This window comes from Phyllopteryx taeniolatus, chromosome 7 (genome assembly GCF_024500385.1).
Source record: "Phyllopteryx taeniolatus isolate TA_2022b chromosome 7, UOR_Ptae_1.2, whole genome shotgun sequence".
In the NCBI taxonomy this organism is placed as follows: Eukaryota; Metazoa; Chordata; class Actinopteri; order Syngnathiformes; family Syngnathidae; genus Phyllopteryx; species Phyllopteryx taeniolatus.
The window spans coordinates 6,875,117-6,895,134 of NC_084508.1; the positions used below are offsets into that span (position 1 = coordinate 6,875,117).

The window sequence follows — 20,018 nt, forward strand, 5'->3', positions numbered from 1 at the left end:
AATGTCTCAACGATACTATTGATTGTTATTCTTTTAGGAGAATTTGAGCAAGAATCATGGAGGTTGACAAAGGATTTGCTTTCACGGGCCACATGAAATGACTTGGTGGGCCAGATTTGGCCCCCGGGCCTTGACTTTGACACCCGTGCCCAAGACCAACGAGCTCGGCTGACGTCTGAGGACAAAAGGCAAAGATTTAAGGTGCAAACCAGTCATGCGACACCACGGACAAACCCAAAAGTGATTGTATGAGAAGCAACAACAAGGACTGTTCGGATGTTTCATGATCCAGATGAAACCTCAAAACAAGCAAGTAGCCATCCCCTCCAAAAAGCCCACCTTCAAGTTAGAGGGCTCGTCCGGGATTCCAACCCGGGACCTCTCGCACCCGAAGCGGGAATCATGCCCCTAGACCAACGAGCCTCCGAAGGGCGCCGTTCTGGGGTCACGTTTCCAGCAATAAGCTAATTCCGCCAAAGCAAACCAGTAAAAAATGGACACGAACATCACACTTTGAACAGCAATTACACTTTATAAAACCAGTGGATTTCTTTAGATTCAATTGTATCATGTTTTATGATGTACTCTTTTTCTTGATTAAAAAGACAAAAAAGGTGTGTGTGCTGGGGGGCTGGAATGAAAAGTTCATTTCAATGGGGAAAACCGATTTGATATCCACGTAAATTGAAGAATCAGCTCACTTCATTCAAGTTAAGGTAACACTGAATGACAAAACCGCATTTTGGAGCTCTTTTTGCAATTGTGGAGAAGGTTGCTAACACTGTAGCTGAATTCAAAACAAGAGGGAATGACTGTCATCTAATTTAGAGCTAAAACAAACGACATGAAAAATCGTATTTCATGAATTTTTTGTCATGAAATGATTCAATCGACTTTTGTTTATTTTGGGAACATTCGGGGAGCGGCAGCAGCTGTTTTCCGTTCCGTGTGTCTGGAGACAATGACTTCAAGTTGAAAGAATTCCAATCTGCAGTTAATCCCGGTTACGTTCCCTAAATGACGCATTCTTCCTGCCTCCTGCAGCCGCGGTTATGTACAAGCAGATGAAAAACCGCCATTGCAGAATAATTTCATCCAAAAATTGCAGCCGCGTTTATTACACACGCTGTTGATTTGTCAACTAAATTGGATTACGGGCAGAATGTTTGCGTGCATCCATTATTGCTGCTTGCCCCCACGCTCCTATTCAGACAGACACCCCTGGGCAATATTTAATATAGCAACATTACAAGAAATGAGATCATTACGGCAACTCTTAATGGTTCTTTTCCTCATCTGGGTTACGTGAGACCAACACTGATATTTGTGAATGTCGCACCCAAGCAGTGGAGGAAAAACAACTGCAGCCTGCGGGACTACTTTTCGACTGGACAATAGTGCTATTATTATGATTAGTATCGGATTTGATGAAGGCCCTTTTGGAAGAGCTTTAAGATTCTCCAGGAATTACATTTGCTCTTTTCCATATTAGCGCGCCGCCCATGAGAAAATTGAGTTGCATGCAGTGTAACTCCGCTTATCTGTTTTTACATCGGCAGACATCATTTACTGAGAGACACATGACGACGTCCGCTTCCTGGAAGTGTCACCGGACGGGTTCGGTTCAGAAGTGGGGCAAAAAATGTCATTTGTATACCTCAAAATGATGTCTTTAGGAAATAATAATGCTCAGATAATACAGTATTAATCAGAGGTGGGAGTGAGTCACAGGAAGCAGGTGGACCGCTGAGCATGGGCTTGAACACTATATAAAGTGTCATTACTGTATGTACCCTAGTATTAGTGTGTTGGATGTGTGCCTTTAAGGGGCGTGGCCAAGTGAGTGACATCAGGAGCTGGAATGGGGTCGGCCTTCATTTCGTTATTTTGTCTCGGTCACTCATCGCGATTGTGGCTCTCCTTGCCCAAAGGCGAGGGCATTACAGTACCTTTGTTGCTCCAACTCACACATTCGTCATGTTATATGTACATTACACATCTAACAGTGTTTTAAAAATCATTTCCATCCGCTCCTCTGTCATTTTTGGCAAAGTTGATCTATGGCCCAACACTGCGTCCATCTGCAGTAAATGTCCGTGAGAAACGTGGGTTCCGGCAGCGCAAACATAGTTCCAGGTGTAACTTTAACTCATCGCCAGTTTGAGAAGTATTATTACTTCATATTATTATTACTCAGTGAATCGTTTCAGCTCTAGTTGAAATTGTTTCGTTGCACATTGTGCAAATTTTAGCACGAGCATTTCTGTTCGGCGGAAGGAACAACTTTGAGCACCCGTAGAGAACTGGAGTTGTTTCAACCGAAAACATTTGCAGAGAAAAACACCGGAGGGAGGATTGAGTTTGCGCGATGCGGCGCAGTGTGTGGGAAAACGAACACAAACAAAACCTTCCTGTTATGTTGTGATTCTTCCACATCTCGTGTGGGCAACTCGTGATCAGTTGCGCAAGCTGCATATAAACGCAACGGATGGATTAAGAACGCTCACACAAATAGAAAAGCGCTGGTGCTTTGAGGTTCCTCATTATACACGCTGTCCAGAGAATCCAAGTCTGGACACGTGAAATGACCTTCTTGACCTTTTGGACATGTATTTGTTTTTTTTCTTCCCCCAATTGGAATAGTAATCCTTCAACTTTGTATCAAAGATGTTTGCTCATGGCTAACGCGCAATGATGGAAGAATAACAATCTTAGATCATCTTTGCGCCCACACACAAACACGAGCACACGTAGCTGCTAATCTATTGCCGTGGAGTTGTCATGCGGCGTGACAGGCTGCCGTGGTTGAGGCTTCTAGTATCCTATATCATATCAAATACAATACAAATCAGAAACTATTCGGATCCCTTTCTGAATGATGCACCACAATAGTAACATATAAATGGAATACTTGTAAACATGCATTAGTATAGAGGGACTAAATAAAAAATGATTGCTCAAATGAATATGATTATACCGTCATTTAATAAATCCATAAAATACAACAAAGATTTTGACTAACGTATTCATTTTCCAAGTCAAAGCGAAAAACATCCGAACGACACGACGGCTCGTATCTCCAAAAACTAATTGGGGTCACTCTGATCTCGAGGTCCCGCTGCATATCCCGAATAAGAGCAAATGAATGAAAGGCATTCTGCTCTGGAATCTACACTGCTCACATTTGGACTACCATGTTACATTTGACCTTTCTCTCCTTTGCTTTTGCTCTATAGTGAAGGGAAAAAAAAGAAGAAATAAGCGAGGGCACACCAAAAAGCAAAGTGTATTATAAAGAAAACGTGGGCTGGGGAGTTATTTTCCATCAAAAGGGCAAGAATATGCTTTCATATTCCTCTCTTTTGAGGGCACAATTCTTTTTCATCCCCGGTAATTGGGTCGCATATGGAAGAGTGATGAATGTAGCTGTGAATAGGACTGCGGTGACGCGTGACAACGGAGACAAAATCCATGAACGAGTGCAGAAGGAGACACGAAACACATTTACACCTTCGATTGGTACGCAAGCACAATTCAGTGCAATGCAAACGAGAGCTGTCGGGGAAATACAACCCCTTCAACCATTCTCAGTTTTAACAATAAAGTTCAGCTCTTCGTTATTTTACACCTCGCACGGTGGGAAGAGATAAATATCATTCCCCAAAAAACCTGTTTGGTTTGAATTTCGTGAATCTTGGCGTCAACTACAGTCGATGCCAGCGTGTCACCCCGTGCGCTGGTCAGCTGAGAGTGCAAAACAAGCGAATGACTGACCAGTGGGCGGCAGTGTTTGTGATGCCTGTAGCGACCGATGCACAACTTTTGACTTCAAAACGCATTCTTACGGAAGAAAACAGCTTTTAAATGGCTGCTGACTGTAGTAACTGATGCTCACCATTGACAACATTCATGGTTTAGACGAAAGCAGCTTTTGAATAGCTGTTCACAGTAGTGACTCTATATGATATACGTGATATACGTGACTACTGGTTGATATCGAAACTCCTTCCTATGAAAACAGCTTTCGAAAAACTGTTCACTGTAGTGACTGCTGATCAACTTTGACTTCAAAAGATAGTCCTATAAAAGAAAACATGTTTTTTTTTTATTGTTGTTCACAGCGGTGACTGATGTACAACTTGATATCAAAACTCCTTCCTAAGAAAAGAGCAATTTTGACTTCAAGACATATTCCTACAAAAGACAAAACAAAAAAAATCATTTTTATTGTTGTTCACAGTAGTGACTGATACGTATATCAAAACTCATTCCTAATTTCTCAGCTTTTGAAAAGCTGTTCACTGTAGTGACTGATGACCAACCTTGATTTCAAAATTCCTTCCTATAAAAAAAAAAAAAGCAGCTTTTGAATTGCTGTCCGCTGTAGTGACCAAGGTTCAACTTTGACGTCAAGCTTATCCTTAAAGAAGAAAACGGCTTTTGACTCTGTGGGAAATGCTGCATGCGAGGCATACAACATCAAACAAAAATGAAATGTTGACATGACTCAATATTGATGTTACATTTTTGTCTTTTTATGAACAACTGCAACTGGTTGACTGACTTGGCTTCTTTGCATGACAAACACACCGCGCTAAGTGCGCAGTTCCCATACATACAATTGTTCTGTCGCCTTTAAACAAACAGAACGAGTGCGGGTCACCGTCTCAATTTACACTCTCGTCTTGAACGGGCCAACCGCGGCGTATCGGCCAACGATCTCGAGTCGCTCCGCGTTGGTCTGATCCGTCCGTCGTATGGTGTTACAGCACAGCGCGGCGCCAGAGCTAATCAGCAAAGCCGGGCCTGACACACATTTACAAACCGCAACAAGCGGTCTCGGCGGCGGAGGACTTTTCGCCGCATGTTTGTGGAGTCGCAGAGCTCGAGCGCGGCCACGTCCTCTGCAACGCAACAAACGGGCAAAAATCAAACACGTTGGAAATACGGTCATCGTTCGTTTATCGAAGACGCTAGGGTCCGGATCACCCCCGCAATAGGCGAAATCCGTGAAGTGACGGCCACATACATTTTGGGGGATTATTTATACATATTTTAAAGGCGTGCTAACCTTCCCCACACTCCGATTAACATCTACCATACTCTTATAAACACTTTCTTTACAGTGGACCCCTGCTATTCACGGGGGATAGGGACAGGGCGAGACCGAGAATAGCGAAAATCTGTGGATAGTTGACCCCCGTTGTAATTGGATTGAAAAATAAAAACATTTTTATACACCCCCCCCCCCAAATTCTTGAAAAAGCAGGGAAAGATCCTTTGGATGCACGACAACAAAAGGTTCGACCCCCCCCCCCCCCCGGCCCCAAGAGACTGTGGGAGGAGGCTGGGGTACCTACGCAAACACGGGGAGAACACGTAAACGCCACACGGGAGGACCTCGACCGAGAGTCGACTGAACCAATACGTCGTCGCGCTGCCAATAATGTAATTAGAATGATGTTGGAGATGAATCATCGCCTTTCTCAAAACGGAACAATCCGATGTTTGCGGTTCATTCGAATGTCATTCCTTTCGATTGGAAAGATACAAATCTGCGGGCCTGCTCACAATGGAAGATGGTGAAAAGAAATCAGTTGCGCGTCTTTTGGGACACTTTTCTGACACACCCTGGATTTATTCACCAGAATCAGAGCCATGTCAATACGGTCCTCGCACTTCCGTGCTCAGGCATTAATAAGGACGATAAAGGACATATTGTAATGTTTGAGGTACCAAGGGGGCCTTTTTGTTATCATATAAGAATATCATATAGAGCTTAATAGAAAGAGGAAACAGCACAGCACAGACAGAACACAAGCGTTGTCACGTCGCCACAATTTACAGCACTTTTACTGAAATATAAATATAAAGCTGCGAACTGGGTTACCGTGGCAACGCCTAGTTTCCCCCACCTAAGTGCTCAGGTGGACAATAGCGGCGAGGCAATCATGTCCTCGCACAATGCCGACAAACACCTTTGTGCGCAGAGGGAACACACACAAAAAATGAGGACATTTAGCGGGGGAACGAGATTGAGGTGAAAAAAAAAAAGGGGGAGTCGCCATTGAGGACGGGACAAAAGGCCTCGATGATGGAATCGGGTTCTGCTCCACTGCCCCGATAAACTCTGACATCTCCAAGTGGAGCGGCCTTCTGCAGCTTTTCAAGCGTACAGAGCAACCGCCAAAATCCGGCATATTTGGTAAAACTCTCAATATTACCACCCCCCGCCAAAAAACTAAACAAATCAAAACAAAAGCCTGCCCTCTCTGGCTCCGACTTGTGCATCTAATTGAATTTTTAAGAAATCACTGCGCCTGAAGAAAAACAAACAATCAGAGACAGAAGGCGTGACCGACGAGGTGTCACTTCGTTAGTGGGTTGTCTCGCGCTGACCTGCTAGCATGGGCTTCAGGAGCTTTGGCGAAACTGTGGTAGAATGTCCGCCGATGGAAGATGGGAAGAAAAAAAAAAATCCCATCTCTTGTTTGCCAACTGGGCATAAAACTGGCAAACAGAAGCAGAGCGAAGGGGGCCTCAGGCAGTTGGCAGGTAAACAACGTGAGCCGATTGTGTTGTCAAGTTCGCTATATCAAAACAAAATGGAGCGAGTGACTTTAATCATAAAACACAAAACTGTGTCACAGCTCACAAAAACCGTGCACTTGGTTTTGTAATTTCACATTTGATAGGTCGAAGTAGCTTTTCCAAACCGTGTCTTCGTTAAAACATTTGCCTGCACACTTCGTGAAGGTGGACTTAGGACAGCGGCAGATTCTTTCTCCAGGAAAATTGTTCCAGCATCAAGCATAACGACAACAATGAGGAAAAGGGAATCTGTTATCTAACACCTTTCCGCTACCACATGACACGGCTCGTACCGTGTTGTAATTTCGACATTTATAAATCTGCAAATAAAGGCGGGAACACTTTGCGGGGGAGCGGCAGGAGGGAAGACATCATGTAAACGGGGAGGGAGACCTTCCGTATCGGAGTAAATGGCTGGCGGACGTCTTAGCAAATGGAATGTTCCGAATGACAATGAGAAGACAAAGGAGGAGTTCCCTCCAACATGGATTTTTCACAGATTTCTGAACAATATTGGAGAGAAAATGTGTGCAAAAACAAACGTGTTGCGCATGAAAACATGAAAGAAAGAAAGATACATCTTGAATAAGTGGGGATAAACCACCAATAAGCATTGTGTTCCTCCTCAAAAAGAAAACAAAAAGAAATACAAATAGTTAAAGAATCAAACAAAAAAAAAAGGAAAAGAATTTGAGTTGAAAAAAAGTAGGTGCCAAACCGCGAGTATGCGGGGGTAGGGCACTGTATATATTTTGATTATTTCTTTTTTTTCCCTGAAAAACATCTTTTGATGGTTGTTGTGCATTTCAGTCCGTACTTTTTTAAAAATAACTTCTGATTATTTGTGCTTCTACAGCGAGTGAGTACTTTTGCGAACTCTGCTTACGTGTGCCGTGTTCACCTCGAGCACACGTGAAGATTTTCAAGATAATTCCTTAACTCATTCACTGCCAGCCTTCCCAGTGAACGTGGATATTTGACTTCTAAAGCCGTCAATGGCAGTGAATGTCTTAAAACGGTCCAGTTCCTTTAAGACTTCATAAAAGCAAACAACCGTGTTTACATCATCTTCCCAAACTCTTTCTGAAATGTTCAAGAGCCGTGACTGGTGCAATAAATAAGATGATGAGCTGACTAAGTAAGCAGTGTAATCTGATCGCAAATTTACCGTCGCGGCTGACCAGTTCCTTCTGCACGGAAGTGTTACAGCTATCCATTTAAAAAAAGAATACAATTTAAAAAACCTACTTGCAAGTTTTCAGTTCTGAGCATCGCTCGGTCAATTTCTCTCTCTTTTTTTTTATGTTTACCACTATGCCCAGAATCCTTAATCTCACAATGCATTTTTCAAAATGATTAAAAAATAATCCAACTAATTTAACTGAATACATTTGAACCTTATTACATTTTGAACCTTTACACAATCTACCAATTTGTCCATTTGAAAAATCAAATATGGCTCATTTGAACAAAGGTTTGTCAATAAATATAATAATAAAATGGCAAGTAAAAAATTGAACTTAACAGAGGTACCCGAACCAAGGTGACAAAAATTGTCGGACCAAACAAAGTAACTTGAATAATTAGGTCTTAACTATGTAAAAATGTGCAAAAGCTTTAGTAAAAAAAAAAAAAAAAAAAGACTTTTTTTGTGTGACTGTGAGTTTGGGTTAAGACGCGAGGCGCTGCAGGAGTTGTTTGTAAATAAGTATATTTTAATGACATGAAGTAAAATGAATTTGATTGATATTATTTTGCTTCTTGTATTTCATCTTTTTTATGTTCTTTGTTCATCTTTACTATAATACAGCACTTTGCTACAGCTGAATATAGTTAATTTGTTTTGCAGCAAGGAACAGCTGCAAACAAGAATACAAGCAATCGTACATCATCATAAAATGAGATTAGTGCAGAAGAACACCTTGTCCTCCTGATCCATCAGTTTATGTTAACTTAATTGACTGAGAGACGAACGACTGCAGTTTGGGGCCCCCTAGTGGACGCGGGGCGCTAAGCAGGCTATCCAGTGAGGATGCATGGGGCAGCAGCTGGGCCTTTTCCCACACGATGACATCTTGACACCTCTTACACAATCCCGCAGCATGAATTCAAGTCAATCTGCAACTCAAAAAAGAAAAAGAATAATCATAAAAAAGTCCATTATAGTTCCATTCTCCGGCCGACGGCGCCTTGTGTTGAGATGAGTAAGAGCATTGTTCTTTAAGTATAAGGTTACACAATGTATCAGATGTATATGTATAAGAAGACCAGTCCAGATGGGAAAGTACACTAGAAGAAATTTTGAAAAGGACAGTTGAAGGAAATGATCGATTTTGCTTGCATATGCTGTCATCTGGTGTTTAAAATTGGTATTGCAACTCAAGTTTTTTCACTACAGGATAAAAAAAAAAAAAAAAAAGGCAAGTAGAGTGCTCTCTAGTGGATAATCATGGTGTTACAACTGCAAAGTAGCTAAATCTTTTTAACCCGAAATCTCTAAAAATGCCAGTTTGCATTATTAAATAATATGGTTCATCTAGTACCTCGCTTATCGTTTGCACTGATCGAGGAGGAAATAAAATCAAGGGAGACTGATGACAAGAAAAAAACAAAAAAAAAGAAAGAAAGAAAAAGAGCTCACTGTGCGAATGGTTTATTCAGATGAAGAAAATTGACAAGAGTCACTTTTAAAGTCTCCATGCGGAGTGACAGGCAAAGTTTGGGACAATGCGGGGCACAAATGTGCGTGTGATGCCATGTCAAGTTCGGTAAGGTCATGTTGTGTAGTTTGTTATTGCAGGGTCATTTCCTATAGTGCAGATGAGAGTTTTGCAATGTAATTGGATGGCATCGCAGTGCAGTGTCGTGTCACGTTTGGAAATATGGAATGCAAAATAGCGCAGCCTTATGTGATCAATTTATCAGTTCCGTTTTGGGATTTGTAATGTAACGTCTTTTGCAATATGTAATGCAGTGCTATAATGCAATTTAATATTGCGGACTGTCATTTGAAACAATGTAGTTGAAGCTGTTGTAATGTGATATAGTGTAAAGTTTGGTAACATAATGTCATGTAATAAATGTGTAGTGTAGTACATGTCAGTGTTTTGTAATGCAATTTTCTACGTTGCAATGTAGTTTCTTGTATTGCAGTGCAACGTTTTGTAATATCACGTAATATAGTGCAATGCAGTGCCGTGTTGTGTCATGAGAATATATTTCATCTCGTGTGTTGTCGTCCTGTAATGCACTGCTGTGTCGGAAGTCATTGTCATGTAATGCAGTGTCATGTTTTCAAATATTCCTAATGCTGCGTCAGGTCATCTTTTGTCATACGATGCCATGTAAATTGAATGTAGTGGTTTCTATAGTTTTTTTCGCAACGTAATGTGCGGTTCAGTGTTATTTTTCATGTCATGTAATTTAATAGAACGCAGCGTGGTGTAAAGTAATACAATGTGACGTCATCTGCATAGTGTACTACAATGTAATGCAATGTTTTGTAATCAAATGCAGTGTAGAGTAATAGAGTGTCGTGTGGAATGGATGTGAGGTTGTGAGACGGCGCATGCACGCACACACACACACACAGAGGCTGTGTGAACAGCTACTGCACTTTAAGTTACACAAAAAGAAGAAAGGTTAAGTACACGTGGTTGCTCGTCATGTGACCCCCCGGCCCCCACCCCGTGTTTGACCCCAGGACTGGTGTCTCCTTCCAGCTTCATTGTCGAACCCGAACATGATAGTCTTCACTTTCATTGTCCCGCCAAAAAGCGTATTTCGTCAGAATAATCATAGTTAAATTCCACGTCGTTTCCACGTAAGCATAGAAAAACAAACATGACCCCCCCCCCCCCCCCAAAAAAAAAACAATCATCAGTGCAGATTACAAGCAGCCACTTTACATAACAAAAACATATTTCTAAAAACAAAATGAATAATGCAAATGTTTATGAATTCCTCTTGTGCTTTTCATCCTCACCTGTAGACAATCTCATATTTCACACACACGCAGTTTGGATTGTTTCTTCCCTACTTTGAACCTAGTTTTCTGTGCGTTATTTTGGTGTTTGCTTCCCCATACCTTGCTGGTCTTTATTATTCTTTTTTAAAATGAATCCTTTTTAAGCAGATCCTGCACTGCGGTCTTCCTCCGAACGCTTGGGTCCACATTTGGCCTCCGCACCAACGCCACGAACCTCCAATCCGGACACAGTATATCTGTATGTCTGTATTACACTGCCCCCACGTGGCCAAGGTGTGCACAACAGAAGGTGCAGCACCGTCCATTGAATTGAAGAAAGAAGCACGGTAAAACTGTTTCATTTCTTGACATTCTACTCAATTATGTCATTCTTGTCGGTTTTCATGAAGAACAATATTACAGAGTGCTATTTTTCGTATTAAGAACCCATTCCAAACATTTTTGTTGTGTTTTTTGGGGAGGCTGGAACGGATCGATGACACTTCCATTCATTTCAATGGAGAAAGATGATTTGAGCGTTTCGATAACGAGTTGCGTCTCTTCTCACGGCTGCCCACCCATCAAGCGGCAAACTTCCAAAACTGGCACACTCTTCGCGTGCATATTTGTTATTTGCAACTTATCCTGGACCTGTTGGCTGCTTTTGTGCCCCGTTTAATATGAAGTTATTGCTTCGGTACATATCTTGTCGCCAGGGAGCTTTGTTGAAGTGAGGGGGAGGAGCTCCGTTTCAACAGGCAAAAGTCATTTCACACCATCTCGTGGCATCTTATTACAAACCTTTTAATGGTGGGCGTCAATTACTCGCAGATTTCCGCCGCTATTTGTGGCACAGCTTGGTCCCGCCCCCCCCCCCACAGTTGTTCCATTTTTTTAAAAGAAGGGGAACAAAAATATCTTTACATGACACCAAGGAAGTTTGGGCACTGCTGTACTGTCCTGAGAAAATTATGACGCCAGACATAACGTCGACTCCAATCATTCAAGCCCCAGTATATATATATATATATATATATATATATAAAACATTGTTTTCATGCACCAACTTCCTGACTTCCACTTGTGGGGGCCCTGATTTTGATTTTCTCTAAAAGGTTGTACACGTGGACAACCACACAAACCGATCAACAGCAACCGGCAGGGTCAACACCTTGATGTGCTTTTTTTTTTCCGGGTGCGTGCGCACAATACAAAGCAAAGCAATTTAGCGCACAAAAGCCTTTGAACAGGTCCTGTCAATTTGAGGAACACAATCAGGTTTTCGCGTGAACAAAAGCGTTTGCGGGGATACGACGCAAGCCGAGGGGACGGAGCCGGGCAGGTGGCGGCGGGCGGGGACGACGATAAAAAGAAAAGTCCGGTGGCAGCGGCGACTTTGGTAAGCATGGCCGATGCGTCACCTGACTTCCAAGTTAGTAACAAGTTCCAAGTTCCAAGTGCAGCGGTGCCTTGTAGATGCACAGCGGGTACGGAAGGTTTTCAGACCCCCTTCAATTGATCACTCGTTGTGATATGGCAGCCATTTGTTCAAATCATTTCAGTTCATTTTTCCCCCTCATTAATGGACGCACAGCACTCCATGTTGACAGAAAAAAAACACATTTGTTGACGTTTTTGCTGATTAATTCAAAAAGAAAACCAGACCCTTTGCTGTGACACTCATATATTGAAGTCGGGTGGCGTCCATTTCTTCTGATCATCCTTGAGATGGTTCCACATCTGATGATACTGATTGGACTTGATGAGGAAAGCCACACCCCTGTCTACAAAAGACCTGACAGCTCACAGTGCCATCTCAGAGCAAATGAGAATCATGAGGTCAAAGGAACTGCCTGAAGAGCTCAGAGACTGAACTGTGGCAAGGCACAGATCTGGCCAGGGTTACAAAAAAAACGTCTGCTGCACTTAAGGTTCCTAAGGCCTCCATAATCCTGAAATGGAAGACGTTTGGGACGAGCGGAACCCTTCCGAGAGCTGGCCGTCCGTCTCACCATCTTACTGAAATAAAGGTCCTTACTCCAAGATGGTGAGGAACAAGATTCTCTGGTCCGATGAGACCGAGATAGAAATTGTTGGCCTTAATTCTAAGCGGCAAGTGTGGAGAAAAGCAGGCACTGCTCATCACAGTCCCAAGAGTGAAGCATGGCGGTGGCAGCATCGTGCTGTGGGGGTGTTTTTCAGCTGCAGGGACAGCACGACCGGCCGCAATCCAAGGAAAGATGAATGCGGCCAAGTACGGGGATATCCTGGAACAAAACCTTCTCCAGAGCGCTCAGGACCTCAGACTGGCCCGAAGGTTCACCTTCCAACGAGACAATGACCATAAGCACGCAGCTAAAATACCCAAGGAGTGGCTTCAAAACAATTCCGTGACCGTTCTTGAACGGCCCGGCCAGCGCCCTGACCGAAACCCAATTGAGCATCTCCGGAAAGACCTGAAAATGGCTGCCCACCAACGTTCCCCATCCGACCTGACAGAACTGGAGAGGATCTGCAAGGAGGAATGGCAGAGGATCCCCAAATCCGGGCGGGAAAAAGACTCGTGGCTGGATGAGCTCAAAAGGGTGCGTCTGCTCAATACTGAATACTTATGGCTATGTGATATTTCACTTGTTCTTTTTTAATAAATCCGCAAAAATGTCAACAATTCTGTTTCTGTTTCTGTCAATATGGGGTGCTGTGTGTACATTCATGTGGAAAAAAATGACTTTTGAGCCCCCACATTTTTTTCCTCTTTTTGAACCTTATTAGCGGTGTATCACGGCTAATTCCAATTTTTGTTTCCCCCAGTGCAATTCTAATTCAATAATAATTCGTCAATTGTCCGCTATTTGCAGTGCAGTCCGGTCGCTATTCCCCGTGAATAGCAGGGGTACACTTTACTGCCCCCCAGTGGCGAAATCGCGCACGTCATTTCCCTTAATTGTATTTTCTTTTAGCGGACGCGCCTCAATGACCCGCTTCCAGCGCTAATGCGGCGACTTCAACATGCTCGCCCCGCCAGACCTCCTCCTCCCCCTCCTCCTCCTCCTCCTCCTCCTCCTCCTCCTCCCCCTCCTCCCCCTCCTCCTCCTCCTCCGTCTCCTCCTCCTCCTCCCCCTCTTCCTCCTCCCCCTCCTCCTCCTCCGTCCTTGCTTTGCTTTTCCATCTCAGACAGCGCCGGCGGCTATTTGCTGCTCCGCGACTCGAGGAGAATAGTCAGCTTGAAAATACATGGAAGAACTTTCAGAGCAAAATGCAAAGACAAAAAGGTTCTTTTAACTTCCATTTTCAAAGTTTGTTCAAAGGGTTGAGCCCTGTTGGAATTGGTCATCTTTGTTGCCGCGTTATTTTTTTAAAATGTTTTTTATTTTTTATGAAGGAAATTAAGTGTCCACTTTATGTTTCTGGCTAAAAGGATTTTTTCATTTTCATTTCGGCAGACAAGCTGTACTGAAATTAGACATCCCACTACTTGAGGAAAACAATCTGCATGAAGATAGATGGAAGAACGGTTTGAAATCTTTTTTTTTTCTTTTTAATAAAATCAATTGTCTACTTCATGTTTCTTGCAAAATTATAATATATTTTTTTTGGGGGGGGGGGGGGGGGGGGGCTAGGGGGCAGACAATCTGTACCCAAATGAGACATCCAGCAACTTGAAGATTTTTTTTTTTTTTGTGTGGTTTGTCAAAAAGGTTGACTATTTTTTTAATACTATTTTATTGTTGTAATTCTGAACCATTGCTGAATAAAGCAAATCAAGTGTTTCCATGCTAAATGGATTTGTTGTTTGCATTTTGGCAGACAAGCTTTCGAGCAAGGGCTTCTTTTCTTCTCAACCCTTTGGGCTCCAGGGAGCTTTTTACATGGCGATGGCCGCAACCCGTTGAAAAAGTGGAGAAAGGAAAAAAAAACCCATAAGAAATTCACATTTTGTACAAGTTGCAATGAAGGCAAAGTCGTATTTTTTATTTTTAAATTTCAAGATAAAGTCCTAATATAATGTTACTAAAGTCTAAGTTTAATCAGGAATTTAAAAAAATGACACCTTTTATTCTGGAAGATGCCTTTATTCTGTTAAAAAAAAGTCATTATATTCTCAAACAAATACACCTTTATTCTCAAATAAAATCGGACTTTATTATGGTCATAAGCCTTTTGTTCTTAAAAATCGACGCTATTCATGCAAGGATGTCCGATTTTTGTGATACGTCGTCATCGTCATCATCGTTTTTAGTCGGCCCAAACGTTGATTTTCTTAGTGCGCCGGTCCCCATCTGTACAGCAAGTATGCACTTATTTAAATGACACAACATAATATGTCGTGCTAATTGTTGACCACTGCTTTTCGGGATCCACGATGAGCGTATTTCTACAGATAGATTGCAAAGCACACCTTGGGCGTCAGCGCGATAATCGTTAGCGTGCCACGGAAATCCAATACATCAATGTACGAATGTGCGCCGATCGCCATCGGTCGAACACTTTTGCTCCGACCGACCGATCACGGGACGGGAAAATGCTGGCAAATTTGTTCGGCGAAACCTTCCCGACATCTGGCCACCCACCTTCCATTGACATCGGTTTCCTTTGCAGCGCAAGGACGATATCGGGCGGCGGCTCGACTTGCCAAGCGCCAATAAACACCACAGAAGAAGAACGAGGACGGACGATACGTGCGCGCGGGCTACGCGGACGGCAAATTTGTCTCATTGAAAATCAAACCGACAACATTGATTTGGGTGTTTGGATGAAGTGGAAAAAACATTTGGACTTGTATCGCAAGGCAGCACGTTAGTTGAAGTTGCACGGGCCAGCAAGTGCCGATCGTGACGGCCCTGGGCGGATTACAACAAATCCGATTGGACAAAAAAAGATATAGAACGCAACCAAACAGAGAACGGACCGTCGGGAGTCAATTCAATCCGTTTTATGGAGCAAATCTTTGAATTTCAGGCTGTAAATGTAGGTCATTGCATCGAGATAGCGTTTCGCGATGGTCTTAGTGCTCACGACGGACGGGGCGGCTTGCCCTTCCGCGAGGCTCGCAACGGCCATTTGTTAGCGCCGCGTCGGCAACGAGCGCTCCGAGTCGGACGGCACCGGGCGGCCGCGGCTCACGTTTCGCGAGGCTTGAGGTCGAGCCAGACGACACCCGAACGGGGGCGAAGGCCGGGGAGGAGGGGGGGGGGGGGTTGGTGGGTTAGGGTTTTGGGGGCTTTGTTCCTTTACCCATAGAAAGAAGAAAAAAGCCATTTGCTGAGAAAACGGCGAGACTGCAAAATCATGTTTTCCTTTGTATTGCTCCCCTCTTAAACAGGCACGCCGATGCTCCTGAGGAGGGGGCCGCCCGCCGGACTTCTTCCCAGCGCCGGGCACAATAATGATGCGTGCGTGTTTTGACATGAACTGATCATTAAGAATTCAGCGGGCCGGATTTTGATCGTTGATGAACGTTGCCTTGAAGCAAATAAGGCATCGTTCGTTCGGTTTCACCGAGTTTTCACCGAACAGGAAGTTGAGCAACGGTACACCCGCGCTGGCACGGAAGCGGGAGTTTAGAACATGCCGGACGGAAGTGTTCGTTTTCCCCCATTGCTAAATGTATTGAAATGCCCGTCCCGTCACAGTTAAGAGGGCACACCTATTGACGCCATTCACACACATACATGCCAGTGGTTAAAAGCGCCGACCAGTCATCCAATGGCATTCCGGCACCTTCACCGCCTCGCAGAAAGTCGGAATTTGTAAATTCTCACTGCAGGAATTTCACTCCAATGAAAACCAAAAAAATCACAGGCGGCGGGAAGCTTTTGCAATAACGTAGCAACCCCGCTGCCTACGGAGTTCTGTAAACTCCGACTCTCTGCGAGGCAGCGAAGGGGTCCGAGCGTGTTGGCGACCGGACGAGGGAGTCCATGAACGACCGCAGCCTGTCCTCATGCCGTCGGGATTGAGGCTGCCCGTCAGCGAGCGTTATTGTTTGCCTTCATGGAACTTGTGCTTTTGCTCTACATTTTGCAAGTCTCCTTTGTATTTGTAAGTCTCCTATTTCCAAACGTCGCGAGCGCCTTTTCCTTTCCGTGATGTGGAAGCCAAAACGGCTGAATGGTGATGAATCGAGTTCAACCTGTAAGCGCGTTGGCGCAGTGGCAAAGTTGACGTGTCGACTAGTCGATGAATTGGCTCAACCGCTAACACGTGTCAACACGCGCACGCGCACGCGCTCCGGTCTGGCACAGCTTCAAAAGTCCTAAGGGGCGAGTGGCAAGAAAAGCACAATAAGCACAAACTAAAATGTACACTTGAAGTAAATCCACGGCGGTGAAGAGGGGCCTCCCACTTTGTGCCTCGGCAAGTCCAAAATCGTCCGCCGTCGTCGTGTCGGCGCTGCCGTTTGGCCCCGAGATCCCGCGTCCCGAAGCACCCCGAGTCCTCGCCTGAACCGCGCCCGGCGCTCCGCGGCTCCGGCTGCGCCGAACGGCGGAGGAATGGTGCGCGTTTTGGCACAAGTGTCCCTTTGACTTCTCGTCCCTCCCTTCGGTCGGCCGAATGACGTCAGAAGGTTAAAAGACGGTGAGAGAGGACAGACGGGGAACGTTAAGAGTCTCGGCTTTCTTCCGGCCGCAGGAGCGACTGGCTTGGTCAGAGAGCTGTCCGTTACCTCACTGGACACTCGGGGTTCTCTCGCTCTTCGCCAGGAGGTGGCTATAGTCGGCCAGTTGTCCCAGCCCCCCTCGGTGCCCGTGCGTCTCCGGCCCGACGAGGCCCTGGCGCCGCGCGTGGTACGGCGCGCCGTTGTCGCCGTTGCAGTTGAGCGCCTCGTGGCTCCGGCGAGGCTCCCCGTAATCCGTGTGGGGAGCGGGCGCCGAGACCACCCGCCGCCGGTCCGGAGAGTCCCGCGGCGCGGACGGGTAGATGTAGTCCCCCGCCGAGCTCCTCGGGGCGCCCGCCGGACGGCCGCCGTTCCCGCCCCGCTGGGCGGATAGGATCAGGTAGCGTTGGCGCTCGGCGTGCGGGGGCAGCAGAACCTCGCCCGGCTCGTCGATCCGAACCATTCCTCCGCCGCCTCCGCCCGCCTGCAGGAATTTGGAGCTCAGGTAGATGACAGAGTTGTTGGGGCAAGGGGTCCCGACGGCCGCCAGGAAGGTCTGGCTCTGGTCCCAGTCGGCGTCGGGCAGACGCACCACTCGTTTCTGCTGCAGCGGGGTCTGCTCGGGGGTGGGCAGCAAGCCGGGGTCCACGTCGACTTTGGGCCATCCGTTGGTCGCGACGAACGGGTTGTCCACCTGCGAGTCGCGCCGGTCGCCGCCTCCGGTCCCCGTCACGCTCATCACCGAGGCGCCGGGGCCGGGGCCGGGGCCGGGGCCCGGCGCGCTCCGCTCCCTGTCGCTCTTGCGGCGGGCCCCCTTGGCGCCGGCCCTTCGGCCGTGCCGGTGGCGGTGACTCATGATCCGACAGACGGCCAGGCCGGAGAAGACGGCGCCCGTGGCGAAGGCCGAAACGGCCGACACCACCAGCAGGTTGACGGACACCAGGCCGTCCGGCTCCTTGATGAAGGTCTCTTTCAGTAATCCTGGTCAGGAAAATGGAGAGAAAAGCTCATGAGTCAACAGGCACAACCATCGCAGCTCAGTGGTGGGACGTCATCGTTCTCAGGTGGAGACCGCCGCTGGCGATGCTTTCGACTCCTTGCTTGCTTTGTCATAAAAGGGCTCGTTAACTCTCGGGAACCATTAAAGACGCGCGTTGAAGAAAGGCAAATTCAACCGCAGATGTTATTGATCGATTGATTGCGCAAACAAAAAAAATGGGGACAGCGGTGACATGGAGGAACGTCAAACAAGGACGATGGCAACACATTTTGGAAGAGCAAGAGAGTCCCCATCCATTTTGTCGTTGTCGTCGCCTACAACAATTATACTCGGTTACAACATTTGACATTTTTTGTCAACTGATTTAGGACAATTATTAATCTGAAAAGGAGTTTCTTTTTCTCTTGTTCCCGTTAGGTTTTTTTCAAAATTTGGATTTATTTATTTTGTATAAATAATGGGATTTTCTTACTAAATCAATTACATTTTGTGACATTATCGGTTGATTTTTGTTAATGTTTCTCCTCTGAGAAAAAAGAAAACAATTTATTTCACGGGCCTAGATAAAAAAACAAATAAAAAACAAATGCCTGATTGAGCAAAAGAAATTTGATAATTGGATTCAGCAAATCAAATTCAGCTAAAAAATAAAAATAATAATCGTAGACAATACGACAATTTGTTGTTGAGTGTTATGCGGTTTGTTTGTGGTGAATGCGTTGCCAGGCCACCACCAACTTCTTTTCTGAAAAAACAACCCGTTTTCATTTTTTATTTTTGTTTTTGTTTTGCTCAGGCAGGACCAGTTCAGTCCTGATGATCTTATCGGAATGTAGCCGTCTCCTGTGCCCCCCGCCCCCCGGCCCCCGCCCCCCTTGTCAGCATGCGCAACATGCAAGTGAATAAAAGAGAAATGACTTTGTGTGCAGTGTTTTTCTTATTAAAAGGGATATGGTATACAATTGACAGTAAACCCTCATTTCAGAGTCTGCACTTGAGAATGTTTAAGTACGTGAGTTGTTGAATCAACATTTAGCACTCTTTTTTTTTTTTTATAAACACAAGTATATCTGTACTCCCACTTAAGTCCAGAGTGCGAGTACTTCGGTCACTTGTGTCTCAAGCGCGTCTTGCATGAAGCGCACGGACGCGAGTTGACTGGCACTGGGACAAGACGGCCTATTTTGCGAGCGGGAACGTTGGCACGCCCTCCAGCCGAGGTTGCGCCGCTTGATGACTCGCATCCCATAAAGCGGAGAGTGATTCGAATAGCTCGTAAACACCGTCTCTCTTGATTGAGACTGGCTCTTTGCACGAGCATGTCTCGCAACATTAGCTTTATAGGGAAAGAAGCTATTGTGGCTTGAATTAGGAGCTTTTATGACTGCATGTTGTTTTGCATTAGAGCAAATCCTTTTCCAAGCATTTCTTGGGTTTTGTATGCATTCCCATCTTGAGAGAATCATTACGTGAACTGTTGCGGCCGTGAATAAAACGCCAACGCAAGACAGGATGTCGCCCATCAATTAGGGAAATGCCCGAAGATGAGCTGCTGAACTCATGGGACTCACAACAACAACAACAACAACACGCACACAAATTGCACCCCAGGATGCTGAAAGTCGATTTCCCAACACGAGGCCTTAGACAAACAGACTAATTGTTGTTGATTACCACACTGACGGATGCTAAAAAAAGATTGTTATAGAATTCTCCTAGACATGAATAATCTTAAGATCCATGTAGTTACTGTACGCCGCTGAAGAGAAGAAAGGCAAATAGCTGCTACCTTGACTTACAGTTTGTTTTGTTCTGTAACTGAGCTCATCACAAAATTGACTTGTATGTCAAATCGACGTTCC

General features: G+C 45.2%; 1 protein-coding gene across 6 annotated transcripts in view; it reads right to left on the reverse strand.

Annotated features, from left to right (window-relative positions):
• Positions 1–20,018, reverse strand: part of LOC133480497 (nuclear receptor ROR-beta-like) — a 180,165-nt gene that overhangs the window by 31,121 nt on the left and 129,026 nt on the right. For 2 of the 6 annotated variants that reach the window (XM_061778618.1, XM_061778617.1), the window contains one exon: positions 14,173–18,137. The exons of the other annotated variants lie outside the window; for them this stretch is intronic. In XM_061778618.1, coding sequence (XP_061634602.1) covers positions 17,270–18,137 — 868 coding nt within the window. In that variant the 3' untranslated portion in view covers positions 14,173–17,269. Of the gene's footprint in view, positions 1–14,172; positions 18,138–20,018 lie in introns of those variants that run through there. 6 annotated transcript variants of the gene reach the window in all.